Source organism: Zalophus californianus, chromosome 6, assembly GCF_009762305.2.
Source record: "Zalophus californianus isolate mZalCal1 chromosome 6, mZalCal1.pri.v2, whole genome shotgun sequence".
Taxonomy (NCBI): Eukaryota; Metazoa; Chordata; class Mammalia; order Carnivora; family Otariidae; genus Zalophus; species Zalophus californianus.
In genome coordinates, this window is record NC_045600.1 from 14,297,269 (window position 1) to 14,317,284 (window position 20,016).

General features: G+C 46.8%; 1 protein-coding gene across 5 annotated transcripts in view; it reads left to right on the forward strand.

Moving 5' to 3' along the window:
• The window catches only part of FOXN3 (forkhead box N3), a 279,851-nt gene that overhangs the window by 149,619 nt on the left and 110,216 nt on the right, over nucleotides 1-20,016 (forward strand). For all 5 annotated transcript variants that reach the window (XM_035727923.1, XM_027569629.2, XM_027569627.2 and 2 more), the window contains exon 4: nucleotides 14,809-14,873. In XM_035727923.1, the coding sequence (XP_035583816.1) occupies nucleotides 14,809-14,873 (65 nt within the window). The remainder of the gene's footprint in view (nucleotides 1-14,808; nucleotides 14,874-20,016) is intronic.

Genomic DNA, 20,016 nt, shown 5'->3' on the forward strand with positions numbered 1-20,016 from the left:
GCTCTCCGGCCAGCTAGCCCCAGTGAGGCGGGGGTGTGCCCCAGGCATGAAGCGTTTGCTGCATGTGGTCAGTGGACACTCAAAAGGTGAGTGTAAGGACCAGGCACCAGAAAGCATCATCTGTATGTGGGAGTTGAGTTCCCCCAAAGGTTTCAGGAAGCCAAGGTTTTCCTGAATATGCTTAAAGCTTCAATTATGTGGTAACTTTTATATGCCATGCAAATTCTAAGAAGAGGGAAGTGCAGAACAAACAAAGCAAAACAGAAAAACCTCACACAATGCTACCCGTATGTTTGTGCGGAAAGGAATGTTCTGAAAAGTCACCATGTACCACCAAGTTTTGTAAAGCACGGTCTCCCATATCTATAACCATGGCCAAGATGTAACGTTACTTTTTTTGAAAGTATGTTCTCTTTGAATGTAATACACTATAAAGGAAGTTTATTTGCTTCATTTTCCTTTAAGGGAAGGAACGAATGTTTCCACAAGCTTTCCAGAAGAATCCAGTGGGTTTTCGGTTTTCGGGGAGCTAATACGAGTCCGTTCCATAGGCCCTTAGCCCCCATGCTGTGGAAAGAGAACCAGTGCAGTTGGATTTCCAACCACTTACTTGGTTTCCCTGGACAAGGCTCAGGGTACACATGAGGACCCTGTGTTTGAGAACAGGACAAGTTCACAAGCAAGCAGCTGTGACAGGTATAGGTGGTGGGGGAGGTGGCCAGGGAGCACAGGTGAGGAAGGAATGGAGGGAACATTTTTGAGGGGGCGGGCAGCTCTCTATGCTTGGTTGGAAATATCAGGACAAAGCCACAGTTCAGGTGCTGACGCCTCATCACAATATCGTTGCCTTGGCAGATGGAAGAGATTACTTTGTGGAAATGGAGATTTGCTTTTTTGTCACTTTGAAGTCAACCACAAATAGATCCAAGAAACTGTAGGGAAAATGTTTCATAAAATATAAACTTATGCGCTGTTATATGCAACTTCAGCATTTAACTTGAGTGCCTGGATTTGATACGACCGAGGTGTCCAGCTCTTTATCATCAACCTTCTGAAATCAGCAATCGTGTCTCTCATCTTTGTGGTGGGGTGTGGGATGGGACTGGCTCTCATGGGGAGGAAATGAGTAATCAAGGTAAATCACAATTTTCCCAAAAATAGGTTATTTTCCCATCTGTGACGGGTGTTCAGCATGGCAGGAAGTACCAGGAATCAGACTGTATCAAAACTTGGATTCAGCCTTGGATCTACGACTCAATCTCTACAAGCCTGAATGATGAATAGATCATAGTGACTTTAGTCTCTCTTAGTGAGGTTTTTCTCTGAAAGTTGTAATAGTTCAATGGAGTCATGAGAGGTAATGTTAGCGTTCTCTGCATTGGGCAGTGTGTGGTTGTGTGTCACGGCCTCAGAATGATGCTTGCCATCCTGGGACAGAAGATATGCACGTGGGCTGCCCTTCCTGCTTCTAGATTACGGGAGATGGCCCAGGGATATGACACTTGCCACCGAGTTCATGGTGAAATGATATTTTCACTTCAGAGGCATTTCCTCTTAAAGGAGTCAATCTTTAGATTTTTAGGTAAAGATTTCGCCTCTGTCACTCATCCCCAGCTGTACCAATTCTGTCTGAAGTCCCCAGCTGGTTCCACACATTCCACCGAGTTCCTGGTGCTCTGTCAAGACGACCCCAGAACCACTGCCAGGGGGAGGAAGGAAGAGCTGGAGGTCATCAGTCCTGGAGCCCCTCCACGCCCGCACGGCCAGAGGGCAAGGCTAGGAGCTGTCCCTGTGCCACCATCAGCTGCTCCATCTTAGAGAACTGCCGTCAGCCGACAAGCTGCTCCTGGAGGGGCTGAGTGTCTGTATTCATGGGGGAGCGATGCTGAGATGGGGAAATTCCATGGGACTGCCTCCAGGTTTCAACTCCTCAGGAATGCACCCATGAGTCTGTTAAGCGACTGTTCCTGGGGCTCTGATGGTAGTTGGCATTTAGGGAGCACTTAGTACCAGGCTGTGTGCTGAGCATCGGCTCAGTGGATGACACCTGTGGAGGATCGGCAGTGTCCCTGGGGAGGCAGCTGGAGGAGAACTGGCAAGACAGTTGGTCCTGAAGTCCATGTGTCGAGGCCAAGGCTGTCAGACTTCAAAGAAGAGACAGGGGAGGACCAAGTCAGGTTAGTCCTTGTGGAAGAGAGGAGATCGTTGATGGTTCTGTCCAACAAGACGGTCTAGTGTCAGTTTCATTCATGGCAGAGTAATTGAAGGACCCAAGGGCAGTGGTCTCAGAGCTGTGCGTCCAGAGCTATGTGTCATTCTCTGTACAATCCTTGGTCTATTTACCCATCTGTGTCCCTGCATCTTGGAGGACGGGATGGTTCCTTCACTGCCATGTCCTCATAGCACGTGTAAAAGTATGTTTATTCAGTGAGAGGACAAGTGAGAAAAGGTGGGCAAAGCCACTCCGTTTTTCAGAGCCTCAGGACAGAGGAGCAGAGAAGCACCACCTGCCCCCCAGTGTCTGGCCATTAGGAAATGTCTGCTTGTTTTATTATCTGTCTATCTCTCTAGTTATCTGTTATTTATTTTGAAGTTGTAGTAAACTACATATAACATAAATTTATCATCTCAATCATTTTTAAGGATACAGTTCGCTGCCGTTAAGTACATTCATTTGTTGCACAACCAGCACCACCATCCGTTTCCAGAACTTTTCCATCTTCCCAAACTGAAACTGTCCCCATGAAGCAGCAGCTCCTCCGTCCTCCCCCCAACCCCTGGCAACCACCGTTCTACTTTATTTTATAAGTTTGGCTACTGTAGGCAGCTCATACAGGTGGACTCATACAGTCTTTGTCTTATTGTGACTGGTGTATTTCACAGGTTAATGGGCTCCCGGTTCAGCCATGTTACAGCCTGTGACAGATTTTCCTTCTTCTTCTAAGGCTGCAGACCACTGTGTGTACACACCGAATTCTCGTTCTGTTCATCCATCGATAGACACTTGGGCTGCTTCCACCGTTTGCCTCTTGTCAATAGTGCCGCTCTAAACCAGGGCGTACAGTTATCTCTGTGCGTTCTTGCTTTCAGTTCTTTTTTGTGTATATCCGGAAGAGGAACTGCTGGAACATATGGTAATTCTGTGTGTGATTTTTTTTTTTTTTTTTTTGAGGAACCATCATACTGTTTTCCATGGTGACTGCACCATTTAACGGGAGGTGTCAGTCATTTAACTCTTCCCATGTGTGGCTTGCCTTTCCTCCATGAGTTTTGCAAATGCAGCCCTCCTCCCTTCTGCTCAGCTTGTGTCCTTTGAACCGGATTGGTTAAGATCTGGCCCTACGGACAGGTTTGGGTTAATACCACAGGTAGGCTGGATGGACCACAGCTGCGTAGTCGGCCCAGATCTGGGGCTATGGGCTCTCCCCCATCCACCTTTAGAAAGTTCAGTTTATCCCATTGCCCGCCCCCCACCCCAGGCAGATGTCCCCTGGGGAGTCCCAGGCAGCTCCAAAGATGAAGCTAGAACCAGACTGGCCCTAGACTTGCAGCTCTTAGAACAGCTGCTCAGCTTCCCTCAACGCCACCATTTTAATTGTGATTAGTAGGTTCATTTGCATCTAAAAGGAGTCGTTTTCTTATCAGCACCATTGAGTTGGGATCCAGTGCGCTCCATTTATATAGAGTGGCCCATTTTAACCAGGCCCATTAAGCAGTAAAAGTAAATGTGGGTGTTTTACAAATGCAAATATATCATGCAAATAATGTACTTTATGCTGAAGGATGCCTTGGTTTTCATATGTAAAATTAGAAACTGTGTAGCGCGGAGATAATGATAAACACCTTTGCATCTGTTCATAAAATGTATCATGAGCCGTATGCATCTAAATTCATAGCTGGGGTTTTGAGCAGCATTTCTTCAGTGGACCCAGACGTGCATTCCATATTACCAGAAATATACATGTACTTATCTAGTTATTTATATATTCCTAAGTAATCAAGAAATCACAGAAAAGAGTAATCTAAATTACCTAACCTATTACTTACCATCATTGAGGAGATTGATCATTTCGTTTCCATTTTTAAAGATTTTTAAGTTTTTATCGGAGATGGTGACAGAGAAGAAATGTTACTATACAGGCTAGTTCCTTGGTAAGAGAATTACGTCTGTAAGAGATTTTTTTTTTTTTAATCCTTAGTGTTTGAAGTAATTCTGTTTATGATATGCAGGTAGTGTTTCTGCTGTTGTATAAAATCACTTAGTAGAATAATGGCGCCCATCTGTGTGTGACAAACTTGGCCACATTTTAGGAGGGAAGTCACCTTTAGTCTCTGCCCACATAGGGTTTCTGCTCTTTGGGAGTCAAGACACAGACCTATGGAAAGTGAATTAAAGGTGTAAGAAGACATCAGATCAGAAAACATCACAGAGTACGATCAGTTCCCAGGTGGCTGTACAGGTAGTAATTACTAAACCACCTCAGAGGAGGGGAGAGGTCCCAGGGTGGGAGTGATCAGGAACATTCTCCCTGGGATCTGGGATTTGATTTGAGCAGTAAAGGATGGATGGGAGCTGAACAGGCCAAGAAACAGCGGAAGAGGGTATTTCAGGCAGAGGGGAACAGAATTGGCTTGAACGGGCCTCGGAAGGATATGGGGTCTGTGTGTAGTCTGGAGACCTGGTCAGGTGGCATATTGGGGAGCAGGGAGAATATAAAGACTTCTGAGGGGCAGAGAACCTATTGGCTTTGACTCTGCCCTATTAGCTACTGGTTTTCCCACACTTTTGTAATCACCAAACTCTTCAAATGAGAAATTATGTGGAAACTCAATACAGAAGATGCAAGAAAAATCACACGCCTTGTTGACATTGGGCCAGGACCTCACCTAGACACCCACCCCCACTGTTGGCAGCACCATGGGCGCCTCCTGGGCTTTCCTCAGGAGCAGTTTGCAAAGCCAGGGCAGAGCAAATGGAGATGCTGTGCTGTGCTTGGGGAAGGTGCTAAGGTGTTAGGCAGGGCCTCCTGGAGTCCTGCAGGAGATTTGTTAGGGCGCCAGTAGGAACACTTGCATATCAGTTGATCCAGTCGAGCAGAAACACAAGAGACCTTAGAAAGAAAGGCTTGGCAGCAATGGGTGACAGTAGACAGGAGTGTGGGAGAGAAAGGTGTTGGATATTTGCGAATTTTGAACTTGAGAATTTTACAGGTGATCACCAAAGGATGAGTGAATTTTTTTTTCATCTTTGTTTTTGTGAGGAATACTGAGTTTCGTTGTCAACTTTTATTCCCTCAGCAAACATTTGATAGGTGCCAGCCAAGTTCCAAGCACTGCAGGAGGTGATAAGAGATTTAGGGAAAGAAAAGACAGCAGGTGTCTCGTGTTGCAGTGAGTGAGTGCACCACACGGAAAGAGAGACAGCCACGGACACTGTTACGGGTTGGGTTGTCGTCCCCCACGGACACTGTTATGGGTTGGGTTGTCGTCCCCCGCCCCCACCCCAAATTCATATGTTAATGTCCTAACACCTAGTGCCTTAGAATATGTCCTGATTTGGAAATAAGGTCATTGTAGGTGTAATTAGGTCATACTGCAGTAAGGTGGGCTCCTAAGCTAATATGAAAAGGGGAAATGTGGACACAGGTGAGCACACAGCGGGAGAAGGCCAGGTAAATATGAAGGCATAGATGGGGTGATGCATATATAAGCCAAGGAGTACCAAAGATTGTCATGAGACCCAGAAACTCAGGGAGAGGCACGGAACAGATTCTCGCTTAGAGCCCTTAGACGAAACCAACATTGACCTTGGACTTCTAGCCTCCAGAACTGTGAGACAAGAAATTTCTGTTGTTGAAGCCGCTCGTCTGTGGTACTTTGTTAAGGCAGCCCTAGAGAACTCAAGAGAGACGAGAGAACCCCAGGGCAGTGTGGAAGTACCCAGGGGGACCACCGGGGAAGCAGAGGCAGAAAGCCTGACCGTTCGTTTACAGGATTGGTGGGGTGACAGCTGAGGATCATGTCGGGACACAGCCAGAGGTACGTTCCAGAGTCTACCAAAGTCAGCTGCAGGTGCAGAATTGGGAAAAGCCGGATTTTCCATCGTTCCATAAATTCTTCTAGGAAAGGAATAGGAAGAGAGAAGAGAGAGGGCTAACATTCTAGGACTGCCCATGATTATGGGGCCAAGGCTGGACAGAGAGCTCATAGGATATATAGAAAGGAGAGTGGGACGAGGAAAATCAGGCTAGACGGGTGTTTTGAGGTTAAAATTAGAAAGGGTTTTAAAGGGGTAATGTCAGAAGTCATGGAATTTATGTAATCGGGAAAACACAGGCGAGCTACTCTTTGGAGCACGCGGACGAGGGGAGGTTAGGCTGTAGTGCTACCAAGGGCCCTCTGCCCCGAACGGCTGGCTGACTGGGAGGCCTCTGGTGACGTCCCTGTGAGAGGACTGTGTTTGGTCCTTGGAGACAGCGATGTGATGGGGTCAAGGCCAGGCATGCCGTGTCAGCTTGGGGGCGGGGGGGGCGGTTTGCCTAGTGCATGGCGGAGCTGTGGATGCGGAGGAGGGGCTGAACACCAGGTGCTGTTTGATAATGGACGAGATAAGAAGTTACTAGCCCTTGGAAGGGAGGGGCAAGTGGAGACAAAGGGTACAAGGGGTAATGGAGGGAGGGTAGGTTCCAGAGGAAAAGAGGGCAGTAGGGTGCCACTTTTCGAGGAAGAAGTTACAGATGCAGGTGGAAATAACAGAGGGTGAGTGAGCTTACGCAGAATGGTTTTGGTTTCAGAAAGGAGGAGGTGACATTGCCGGATGGAGATGTGGAGAGGGAGATTTGGGCTTTGGCGCGTGGGAGAAGATTGGGGCCAGCTTAGTGGGGTAGCTGACCGCCAGGCCAGTGGTCCTCACCTGAGAGCAGATTGGTCCAGTGGATGCTTGGCAGTGTCTGGAGACATCTGTAGTTGTTACAACAGGGGAGGGCTTAGCTACTGGCTTCTAGGGGGTAGAGGCCAGGGAGGCTGCCGAACATCCTATGATGCACAGGACAAGCCCCTGTGACAAGGAATTCTTCAGCCCCAGATGCCAATAGTGCCGAGGTTAAGAAACCCTGCCACAGGCCAGCAGTGGTTCACACACGTGTCCAAGGAGGAGATCCTAAACTTCATCGTGTGCTTGGTGGACCATTTGGAAACACGGTGGCTCTTACTCCAGGACAGCCGCCTGCCTCTGTCCGGTTCTCACAGCAAGTTCTCACAGCCCTTTCAACCCCCAGCACCTCCAGGGCCTTGGCGGTGACAGGCACCCAAGAACTCTTCATAGGGTGATCCATTTGGATGAGTCTCTATAGTTTTCCTACTTGGCTAAAGTAACAAAGTGACTCCCATTTCTTACCATGGTCCATGGTTTGCCCTCAGGGTGATCTTGCCTTGCTCTCTGCTGTGGCTTTTGTGGTCCTGGATCATTTTTGTCTGAATGTTTCAGTAATGCCTTCTCAAGAAGTGGCCAGTCCTGCTGGTATGTTTCCACCAGACCCTGGCAGATCACTGTGGGCAGCTATTCTTGCCAGTTTGGATCTTTGCAGGATTTTGTGCAGTTATCCCTTTTTATTTTTTCCTTTAAGATTTTATTTATTTGAGAGAGAGAGAGAGAGGGAGTGAGAGCGAGCGAGCATGCACACAGGTGTGCAAGCAAGGCAAAGGGCAGAGGGAGAGGAAGAAGGAGAGAATCCTAAGCCGACTCCACACTGAGCATGGAACCCGATGTAGGCTCGATCCCTGAAATCATGACCTGAGCCAAAACCAAGAGTCAGACGCTTAACCCGCTGAGCCACCCAGGTGCCCCGAGTTCTCTCTTTTTATTTTGGCTTTCTTTAGAGTAGGTGGCATCTTGTGAAGCTGCTTCTTGCAGCCTGTTGATTTTTATAAACTGTTCGTTGCTACTTGGGACTGAGGAACATTCACAATGAGACCATCTCAAAGCATCTGGACAGAAAAGAGGAAGAGGAAGGCATGGCCACCTCATCCATTACAGGAATGGGGAGCCCAACTGGGGGAGTGCACAGGCTGTAGGGGAAGTGTTGGCACCAAGCCCGTCTCTTCAGTTCCCTGAACCGCAGTGTCCTTGTCATCAGGATCACCACCCGGGTTCTTGCAGGTCCCTGAGCGTCCTTTTTACGTGCGTTGTCTCGTGTCATTGCCCCCACTTGATGGCATGGAATTGAGACTTGGCCAAGTTAAAAGACGTTCAGGCTGTGTTTTGCACAAACTCCTGTGTCCAGATTTTGTGCCAGCCCCCACCACATCTCATTTGGGGCCAGGTGGCCACTGAGATCCCTTTGAAATGTCATCATGCTCTGTTTTTTTCTTTTGCAGGGGGGAGGTTATAAAAGTATCAAGAATGTCCCCAGGAAGGCTGAACATTCCGCTGAGCTCTTTAGTGGTGCTTCTCAAATTGTGAGCGATAGTTTGTGAAACTTGGTACCTTCTGACTTGTGTCTCTCTGTCCAGCCTGCTCTGATTTCTTCTTTCCAAACTTCAGTGATTGGCTTCCTTCACCCAAGGGGTCTGTGTTAGTATGGTATGGGTCACGTTTGTTTTTCTGCTGTTTCCTGGTGATGAATACACAGAATTAAGACAATAGAATTTCAGGTATTTTTTGGGGGGGGAATTCCCCCACTAGTACACGTGCTTTGAGTGTTTTATTTCTGGGTAGACACAGTCTGGTGGTAGATGTCACACGTCCAAAGCGATTGCCTTCACACTCTAGTTTCGAGGGCTGGGAATATGACAGGAGGCAGTTCTGTTGCCTACAAAGTATCAGGCAAGCCCTGTAAATACTAGATTCGGATAGACTGGTCTCACGATATCACTTTTCCTTTTCCTCAGTCGGTTTGGGCTTTCTGCTTTTTAGTGTGTTGTGGACCATTATAGCAGAGATGCTAATTGTCCCTTCACAGACAGCACGTAGGTAGGTCCTTCACTGCCCAAAACTCTTTATTTAGACTTCGATGTATTTCTTCTAGAGTCTTCTTGCACGCATTCCTTCACTCATTCGCTCTCTCCTGTCTCTCTCTCTCTCTAAATTTAAAAAAAACGTAATTGTGGTAAAGTAGATATAACATTAAATATTACCATCTTTTTTTTTAAAAGATTTTATTTGTTTATTTTGTGGGGGGCGGGGCAGAGGGAGTGGGAGAGAATCTTAAGCAGACTCCTCACTGAGCGCAGAGCCCGACACGGGGCTCGATCCCACAACCCTGAGGTCATGACCTGACCCGAAATCAAGACACTCAACTGACTGAGCCATCCGAGTGCCCCTAAATACTACCATCTTAACTAGTTTTTTCGAGTGCACAGTCCAGTAGTGTTAACTAAGTGCATTCACATTGTTGTGTAATCAATCTCTAGAACTCTCTTCGTCTTACAAAACTGCATTACCCATTAAACAACTCTACCCTCCCCTCCCCTCAGCCCCTGGCAACCTCCGTTCTCCTTTCTGTCTTTATGAATTTGACCGCTAGAGTCTAGTACTGTGTTTGTCCCTTTGTGTCTGGCTTATTTCACTTAGTATAGTATCCTTAAGGTTCACTCATGTTGGAGTATCCTGTACTATCTTTTAGATACACCAGTTCACATTTGGTAGCTGAGTTTTTAGGAAAGAAAGTACTTTTTTAAAAAGTACTTAGAAAAAAGTACTTTTCTTAATTTGCTTTTCATTAGACTCATGAAAGTCCAGGCTGGTGTATGGGTCTTGGCAGAACCTCCCAGGGTCTTGGTTACAGTCTGTCTGGTTCTCACAATTATGAAAGCTCACGAGTGGAGGAAAATCCCATGATTGAATGCATCATTATGCCAGGAGCCACCTTTGGGCTGTAGGACCTGTTGACTCACGGTGTCCCATTGGGAGTTGGAAGTCATGCAGCTTCGAGGGTACAGCCCAGGAAGTGATTGAGGGCTGAGACCCAGCAAACACTGGGTATGCTGTTCAAGATGGTATCATTCCTCTCTTGGGATTTTTGCTGGCTTAGCTCTGGTCTTAATGATCAGCCTAGATCAATGTGCTCAAATGCCAGTTCACAAACTACTTTTCTGGCAGACAGAGCCCTCTTAACCTGTCAGTCAGCCGCCTTTGTCACAAGTGGGTTTGGCATATAGTGCTGAAGGTCATGGAATTTTGTTAGAGCGTTAGTGAAATGAGACATTTGTGACACCCTCATTGTGGTATTTCTGCTAATTATGAGCCCACGTGTCTGTCTTTCACATATGGTGAGCCTGATTGCTTTTTCTAGCCTGGGATTTTGCCTTGAGATTCTTTTTGTTTGTTTATTTCAAGTTTTTATTTAAATTCTAGTTAGTTAACATATAGTGTAATATGTTGCAGGGGTAGAATTTAGTGATTCATCACTTACATATAACACCCCGTGCTCATCACAGGTGCCCTCCTTAATGCCCATCTCCTCCCACCCACCTCCCCTCCAGCAACCTTCAGCGTGTTCTCTATAGTTAAGAGTCTGTTTTGCGGTTTGCCCCTCGCTCTCTTTTTTTCCACCCTATGTTCATCTGTTTTGTTTCTTAAATTCCACATGTGAGTGAACTCATATGGTATTTGTCTTTCTCTGACTGACTTATTTCTCTTAGCATAATAGCATAATACGCTCGTTCCATCCACGTCATTGTAAATAGCAAGATTTCATTCTTTTTTATGGCCGAGAAATATTCCATTGTGTTTATATATATATATATATATCTATATCTATATCTGTATGCACATACCACATCTTCTTTATCCATTCATCAGTTGATGGACATTTGGGCTCTTTCCATAATTTGGCTATTGTTGATAATGCTGCTATAAACGTCAGGGTGCATGTGTCTATTTGAATCAGTATTTTTGTATTCTTTGGGTAAATACCTAGTAGTGCAATTGCTGGATCGTAGTTCTCTTTTTAACTTTTTGAGGAACCTCTGTACTGTTTTCCAGAGTGGCTGCACCAGTTTGCATCCCTACCAACAGTGTAAGAGGGTTCCCCTTTTTCCACATCCTTGCCAACATCTGTTGTTTCCTGTGTTGTTGATTTTAGCCATTGGCCTTGAGATTTTTTTTTTTTAATTTATTTATTTGAGAGAGAGAGAGACAGCGAGAGAGAGCATGAGCAGGGGGTAGAGGGAGAAGCAGGCTCCTCACTGAGCCAGGAACCTGATGCGGGGCTCGATCCCAGGACCCTGGGATCATGACCTGAGCCAAAGGCAGACGCTTAACCGACTGAGCCACCCAGGCGCCCCTGGCCTTGAGATTCTTAGTGAAATACCATCCACAGCTTTCTTCCATGAAGAAGGATAGACAAGAGTTTAGTGCCAGCAGACTGGAAGAGGAAACGGGGAAGATGAGCCATGATGTGTATGTGGTGGTACAGTGAGCTGGCACCAGAAGCCCTGGTCTGGTCTTGGGCTCATCACTAACTAGCCTTGTGATGCTTAGGCAAGTCCCCTCACCTCCGAAGGCCTCCATCTCCTCAGCCCTTCCTTCTGCCCTGTCCACCCACAGCATGGAGGATCCCATTGGGAAAACGTTGATTGCTGTACTTTGTAAATGGTAATTTGCTATCCCAGCATCCTAACCTATGAGCACCATTGTAATAAGGTGATTAAAACTCACTCTGGTAGGTGTAAGGGGGCCCTAGTGGCCACTTCTCATGGCGGTGACCATTTACAAGTCACCAACACTTAAGTGACCGAGTGTAGAGAGCCCCCTCTCCCTCTCCCTCTGCATGTGTCATACCTACACTCCCCTCCTCTTGATTTGCCACATGAACTAGTGGTTTCCTTTTTTTTTTTTTTTTTTAAGATTTTATTTATTTATTTGACAGAGACACAGCAAGAGAGGGAACACAAGCAGGGGGAGTGGGAGAGAAAGAAGCAGGCTTCCCACCGAGCAGGGAGCCGGATGAGGGGCTCGATCCCAGGACCCTGGGATCATGACCTGAGCCGAAGGCAGACACCTGACTGATCTACCCAGGCACCCTGAACTAGTGGTTTCCAGGGTAGCTTCAGCAGCTCCTGTGAAGACCTCAGTTAGCTTCTTCTCTAAATTCCTATGGTTGATAAACACTTTCAGGTAATTTCATTTAACTCTTAAAAACCAACTTTGAGCCTTGAAGGCCAATGGAGCATCACCAGATGGAGGGGGAAAAAAAAATGAGTTTGCTGCCTCCCCAACTTGCAGCCACCAGGGCCATATCCATTGGCCTATTGATAGTCATGTATGTCTCTTAAGACATACGGTCACAGGAGGTTGGAGCTGGGTAAGTTCGTAGAGGCCATAAAATATGGCTTTTAATTTTTCCCCCGTGTCCTTCACACCAAGGACAGTTCTCAATAGGTACTTAATGAATCTTTGAATCCCCTGACAGTTAGCCATGTTGAGGGACCATCCAAAAGAAGCCTGTAGACTATCTGGCTAGTGAGCTTCAAAGCTTTGCAATTAGCTTGATGGGAACCAGCTTAACTTGAGCTAAAAAGAGACTGTAGGTGAATTCATCATTGACAGTGGGGGCCAGGTAAGAGCAGGTCGGTGGGCCAGTCCAAATCTCTCTCCACGACTGGAGTATCCATTATGTGGGCAGCGTGGCAGAACGACTAGAATCGTGATCAGTGACTTAGGTACGTTAAAAGGATGTTGTAGAAATCGTGGAGTAGATCTCTATCATGCAGAGAATTTTCCTTATCTTAAACCACTGGGTTTACCTGACCTCAGTTCCCCACATTCACGCCATGCCTGGTGTCTCCTCAGTGTTCAGCCAAATCAAGGTCAGGATAAAGAGGAGATTTGGTTGGAAGTAAGCTGGATATTCAGGCTCCTGCAGTAATACTCAATTATTGAATTCTCTCGAAGCACCAACTCCTATATAATGAAGTCCTCGGTTTTTAAATATCTTTAGAAATCAGGTGACTCAGGATTGGCAACAGCCAGCTTGCTGTTTCCTGCTTTCTTATAAAAATAAGATGGTAAAAATCCCAGGGAATTGGCTGGAGTTGTTAAAAGATAATCTTGAGCATTTTAATGCACATTATTTTTCATGCATCTTTGAGCCTTAAAAGCCTCCATGGAATAGGACAGGAATCAGATGGAAGAGAAATCAGCTTGCCATCATCCTGCGGCCCTGAGACCCCAGCCAGATCCGGTGTCCCGTGCAGCCCTGGCGCTCGACTACACCTGCCCGAGCTGAGAGGCATGTAGGAAGAGCTGTAGCTTTGATGCATTCTTCGCACTTATTCTGAGTATAGTCAATCCCAAACAAAATAAAACAAAAAGGTTCATTTACATCAAGGTTCGTAGTGTGTGTTTTCTCGGACGTTTGGCATTATTTCAACGTCGAAAAGTATTTCTAATGCGCTGTAGCTCTTTTCTCCCTCTCTCTCTCTCCGCCCCTCACCCATCATGTAACGTGTCCCTGTACCTGCAATGCTGTTTGTACCTCTCTGGTAACGAAATTTGGGTCAGCAGAATGTGTCGCTGGTGTTTCTCCTTGTTAACAGTATTGATTGCTGTCCTGTATGACCAGAGACCCTGGTTGACTGGGAAAGTGTTCACGATGTGGCCCTTCAGAGCTCTTATTCTGTGTGCGCATGCCCACCAGATTTACAGCTCTGTCAGACCACCTTTTTATTTTTCTACTGTGATTGACAGTGCCTTAACCAGTATCACTTGCCATGGACGGTCTTGGGTTGGGTGTAGTAACATGTTTGACTAAGTGCTTTCTAGCATGAATCTAAACCAATCCTTGATTTAGAATAGCCAACTTCCCACTCCCAGGATATTTTACTGAGACTGTCTTGGTTATAAAGTTTTTCACTGGGTGTCTTAAAACAGTGAAAATGCTTATCTATAAATGTGGTAAAGTGTCTGTATATGTTGATCTTCCTTATTTTCTTGCCTCTCTCCTACTACCAGACTGTGGTGGTAGCCACATTCGCAAAACGTTTTATAGGGTATGGAGGGCAACATTTTAAGCATAGAAATGGAAAGCAGGATGCCAAGCAAGAGGATGGGGGAGGGAGGGAGTCCATCAAAGCCATTTCTGTATATTAAGGATTCGTTGAGGAGAAAGGCCAAAGGCCAAGAAAGGCAAGTTTTCATTCATCACAGGCAGGTGTCACTAGGAAGGGACAGAAAACCCACTTGGTCCCAGAAGAGACGGATAGAAGTTCTCTGCCACGTGAATTCATAAAATTAGGAATCCGTTAGCAGCCATTCTCAAGTGATACGTTGTGATGTTGAACTCTGTGAACGTACCGTTTCGTTTACCTGCAAATGATTTCAGTGCTCAGGAGGGAGAAGGGTCAGGACAGTAAGCAGAATGAATACCCACGCAGCCAGGTTCCGCACTGTGAAATACGGAGCCAGTTCAACTTAAAACAAACCTGGTGTTTTTTGTTGTTTTTTTTTTTTTTTTAAGATTTTATTTATTTATTTGAGAGAGAATGAGAGAAAGAGAGAGAGCATGAGAGGGGGTTGGGTCAGAGGGAGAAGCAGACTCCCTGCTGAGCAGAGAGCCCGATGCGGGACTCGATCCCGGGACTCCAGGATCATGACCTGAGCCGAAGGCAGTTGCTTAACCAACTGAGCCACCCAGGCGCCCAACCTGGTGGTTTTTAAAGATGCGTTTTCAGAGGGTGTAAATAACGCGTAATTGGGAAAGTGTTTTGCGGCCTTCTGAGGGCTCTGTTTGGAGAGGCGGCTGTTCCAAATGCAGGTGAGTGAATGTCCACGAGCCCACACTTACACTGGTTTTTCTTCTGTTGCAGCACATCAGGTCCACCCATCTGGCCGGGCAGTACCTTCTTCAAGAGAAATGGAGCCCTTCTGCAAGGTAGGTCTCTAGGAGCGCCCCCTCCCCGCCCCCCCGGCCCTGTGCCCTTGTGCTGGTAGCAGCCAGGGGAGCTCTGTCCTCCTTAGGAGTGGGCACTGTCTGGAGAAATGTGACTGCTGTGGGTTGGGGCTGTTTGTCCAGTTCTCTTTATTTCTTCCTACTCATGTCTCCTGGTTGCTGTGAATTGTTAGCCCGAAACCGGGACTAGTTCTCTGGTCTGCCCCAACTGGTCCTGTTTCAGAAGTATTCGGCTTGCTTTGGTGAAACTGGAATGGTGTGGCAGTCGGGATATGAGAGTAGCATGAACTGAGCTGGTCAGCTGGTGAAAACACCCCCCTTTAGGTATTCCCAGTGCTCGGGCAAATGAGGAATGTTTGGGGTCTTCTGGCATTTTGGTGAATGTGGTTCCCCTATTCCTTGCTGGCCCCTAATGTTGGCATGTGCCTGGAGGGTTGGCTGTGGGGTGTTCCAGGGCTCAGAGTTCAGTCACCCCACTCCTGTCCCCACCAGCGTCCTTTGCAGGGGGACGTCCTTCCCGTTGTCCGGCCCACCCTTTGCTGCTGTGTTGTCAGTCCTATCCCAAGTCCTCAAGGAATTCCAGCTGCCTGTCCATCTCTGCTGTGGCTATTAAGTGTCTTTTGAAATGACTGAATAAAGTGAAAGAAGAATAAATGGTTACAAGTAGTCATAAGATGCCTCCTAGATACTTCTGGATTATCACTGCTTTGTAGGTCTGCTGTGCAGATAAGCTGGAATCGGTGGGCTCCTGAGGTTTCCAGTTTCCTGTCCCCATTAACCTCGATCAGCTGGGTGTCGGGGTGGCACAAAAGCAGATGGCTCTGGTGGTCCCGAGAGCTTGAGGACTGCACTGGGCTTCTAGTGCGGCGTGGTCTGTGCATTTTGGTTGGTTTAGAGCCGGTAAGCCTCTTTTCCTGAAAAGTACCTGCCGAGGACCAGCCAGGTGTGTGAAGGAGTGGAATATAAATGTGACTGAGAAAAGGGATATTTATCTTCAGGTTTCTTGTACCTCAAAGAGATGGCATCACATTTCTGTTGTTGTTTTATAAGCCATGTGATTACATACTGTCTTTATAATAGCCTGTGAAATTGGCGACTGAAGGATTTCCTTGCCTGTTTGCTTGGGACAGGTGAAATTTAGGCAGGCAGGTTTGACTAATCCTCATTTTAATGACCATTATAGATATCCTAAATATCTAAGGAAAAAAGGGAACTTCCTCCACTCTCAAAGATTAATACATAATTTTAAAAAATCCGTTCTCCCTTCAGATGGCAAATGGAAACCAATTATGATAAGCCTTGGGGAGTTTTTTCAAGTGAATTTCAAAGTTTTGTGCATATTTATTTTTCCTCTAGATCTATAACAATGATATGAATATCATTCGTGTTTGGATTATTTTCAGAAGAGGGATTTTATTTAGTGAGCACATTTTCTTACAGAATTTTTATTCATTAAGTTTCACATTAAGTAAGACTTGCTCTTAGGATATTAGTTTCTGGTTGTTTCTGCCGGACGCGAAAGCATGAAGAAAACATCAATAAGGTTCTGAAGTTGAGTGATTTCACCATGAGATTCTATCTCATAGGTATGGACCTTTTTTCTCTCTCTGATAGGGTCTAAAATTCTAATTATTCTGAGCTCTGAGGATCACATTATTATAGATTTCAGATGCTTATTCAGTCCACATCCACTTCAATGCAGCCCTCCTATTTTTTTTTAATTTTAATTTTAATTTTCTTGTACATGTGAAAATCAGAAGACTCTTGGTTGGAGTTTGAGAAGGCGGGCCAGGATTTGCTCATTTTTTCCTGCGATATTTCTTTGCTCTATATTTGCTATATCTGTATATAGAGTTCTCAAGACACTTTCATGGTGCTGAGATTTTTCAAACTCTGTGCCTATTCTCCCTAATTAATATTTTTGTGTTCCTTCGGTGGGTGGTACTGGTTCATCAAGAAGTTGCTAACGCCCATGAGCAAAAGTTTTACAATAAAAATATAGGTATATAAAGAAGGGAGCTGCCCAGTCATGCCAGTGGACGGTTTGGGTTAGACTCAAGTAGAAGAAAAAGCACCTGATTTATACTCACTTTCTTGTCTTTATACTTTACATTTTCAAACTACGTGCATGTTCCTTCTTTTACCCTGTAACAAGCAGGAGGGCATTGGTTCTAGGTAGTTAGGCTAGGAAAGAGCTCTGTTAGTAGGTCCCAGCCAATCTTGGGACTGAAGGCAAACAGGATGCCCTGAAGAACCCGCTTCCTAGAACAGGGGTAGAAGGTGGCCCAGAGGCCCGGGGACTGGTCGGCAAAGCCCAGCTGACTGTGGGCCCTCCTCACGTGCACAGCTGGCTGACCTGGGGCTACAACACGGGGATCATTGGGGAGGAACCCCGCTGTGTGGAGTGGCCCTGGGAGTTGAGACTAAAAAGAAGGTAGGCATGGCCGAAGCAGCAGATGTGTCACACCGTTCGGAGGAGGGAGGCTGATTTTTGTCAGGAGGGTGGGAGAGTAGGGGCTGTCAATTAACCCTTGAACAAGGCCTTGAAAAATAGATTGTGGGCATGTGGAAACAGAACAAAGGGCATTGCGAGAAGGGGAAACAAGAGTCTGTAGGCAAGAGGGCGCACGGCGAGGGGGACCTTATGTGGTGGTTGTGAACAAGGAATGATTCGTGGGCACGTTGGGATGGCGACAGCCCATGTTCTCAGCAAGATATGCTTCAGAGCACTGTGATGTCCAGAGAGGACACAGTGGAAGTTAGACCCTGAAACCCATGGAACAATAGGACATAATGGTTACCTAATGGGAACCTGTGTGTGTTGTCTAGTAGTCGTTTGGTTTGTTAGCTGTCGAGAAGAAACATAGGAGTTTTTTTTTTTCCCCCCAGCATAAAACCAATTGCAAGAACTAATTGGAAGGAAGCACTCAGTCCTACTCGAGTGTGGCCTCTGTTTGGTTCTTGCAGAGTCACTGGCAAGAGGGCCTGCTGAGTCATCTAGCAGTTTTGAGGATAATGGGGTAAGATTTGGTTTAGATTACACCAGGCATGGGTACTTAACATAATGGGTCACTTCATCAATTCACAGTATTTATTTTAAATGCCATTTAAGCTGCTAGAGACAATTTTAGGATGTTAGCGGTTTCAGGGACCAGAGAGTACTTCGGTTCTCGTACAATGGAAACCTTGTCGTGTGCCAGAAAGGGACAAACCCTTTGTTTAAAGGGGACCCAGGACGGGTCCAAACAGATGAGTGTGGCTTATTCGGAGCCCTGCAGGAGTGGCCAGCTGACAGGTGTCTTCAGCTGTCCCCTGCTCATGTCTGTGCGTCCCTGTTTTGGTCTCTCTGTGTTTGAGATACATTTTTTATTTTATTATTAATAATGTCTCTCTCTCACTCTTTTTAATGAGAGAGTAAAGCGTTTTATATATATTTTTTCTTTTCCAAACGCCCTAGCACCTCTCCCCCCCCCACCCACACTTACACACACACATTCCATTCACCCATCAAACTTAAAATTAGGTTACTTTATTTAAACATCACCCTTGGATGGGTTACTTTAATGAGTCAGCGATTCCTAATTAAAGACATTCTTCGCCCCTGGTCTGACACTTCATCCGGTCCCAGGAGGTTTCATCCCAGCGCTACGTAGGGCCTTGCTGTGCTTTTCGCTTCCTGCCTTCTACTCAGAGTTCCTACAAGCCGCTGTCATCTTGGCTTCCGCCTCCGCCCTTTCGGCCTTCGCTGGGCCCGTCGCCCTCAGAACTCCCGTGCGGTTGTGTTCAGAGGGAAGCCTTTGCCTCTAGTGCTCTGTGCCAACTGCCCGTTTGGGCCCACCTGTCTCTTACCTCTAGCCCTTCCTCGGAGCAGGTGCTCCCCGGGCCCACCCCCACTACCCCACCTGCAAGCACTTCTTTCTTACCCATCTCTGTGTCAGCCACCGGATTGGGCTGGAGTTACCCAGGGGGGCCCAGGGCCCGCCCCCTCAACCCCTTACAGCCCATTCTGGGGTCTGACTGCACATCGCAGCCTTTGTGGTAGAGCTGCTTGGGCACGGATGCTGCCACCCCCCAGGCCCCCTTGCTAACACCCTGCCAGCCTTCTGGACCCTCCCTCCGCCTTCCTTCTCTCCAGGACAGGGCCACTAATTACTAGTAAATCTGTTTCCTTATGATGCAGTGGTGGAATTAAAATAAATTCCATAACACGCATAACAGATTTTTATTTCCATTCTCTTCTCACAACCCACTGGATGAGCTAATGAAATGGAAAGAAGACCTCCAAGGCACTTTCAGGGCACAGAGCAGGACTGTGCTGACTGTGCCGCAGGCCCACAAGCAGACAGGGAAAAAGGAAACCAGCTCTTTTGCTGTCAGATGCACGCTGTTCCTAGGAGTGCATAGATGCGCGCTTGCCATTGGTCAAACACCGGTGAGGTTGACCGTGACCATTGGACGACTCGCTTTGGGGAATGCCAGTTGCCCAAGTTCCAGGTTGGCTTTAGATGCTCCCTTTCCTGGGAGTTTATGTCCACAGCCCTGACCCTTTGCCACGGCTCTGCTATGCGTTTTTACTGTTCAAATGTATGCTGTACCTCACTTTGGCAGTATTTCCTGCCCCGAAAGGCTCAAGAGCAAGTATTCAGTGTATCAGAAACAAGTTCTAGGGGGAGAAGCACTGGATGACGAGCAAGGGGGCCTAGTTGTGGTCCCAGTGCTGCCACTGGGTAAACTTTGTGACCTTGAGCAAGCCACAGGGCATCCTGAGTTTTTCCTGTTCTTACGTGTGAATTAAGGCGGCGGCAGCGGATTCCCATGGAGCACCAGCTCTGCTCCGTTCTGGCAACTTTGTTTCCTAAAAGCGGCTCAAAATGGATTTGAGGCTTAGCTCTAGCTCCGTAGAAAGAGTGCTACCTTCAGCCAGCTGTGTCTGCAGATGGGTCCAAGAAGAGGAAACAGGGTCGTGGCAGCCTGGCTGAAGATTCCAGTCCTTGAACAAGACAACTCTGGAAGGTCGCATGGATCTTAGGGAGGCAGTACATTATAAATTTGGACAGCCTGGCAATGAACCAGTGAGCCCTGTCTTAGATTCTGGGGCAACTGGCTTAAACCTCTCTGTGGGGAT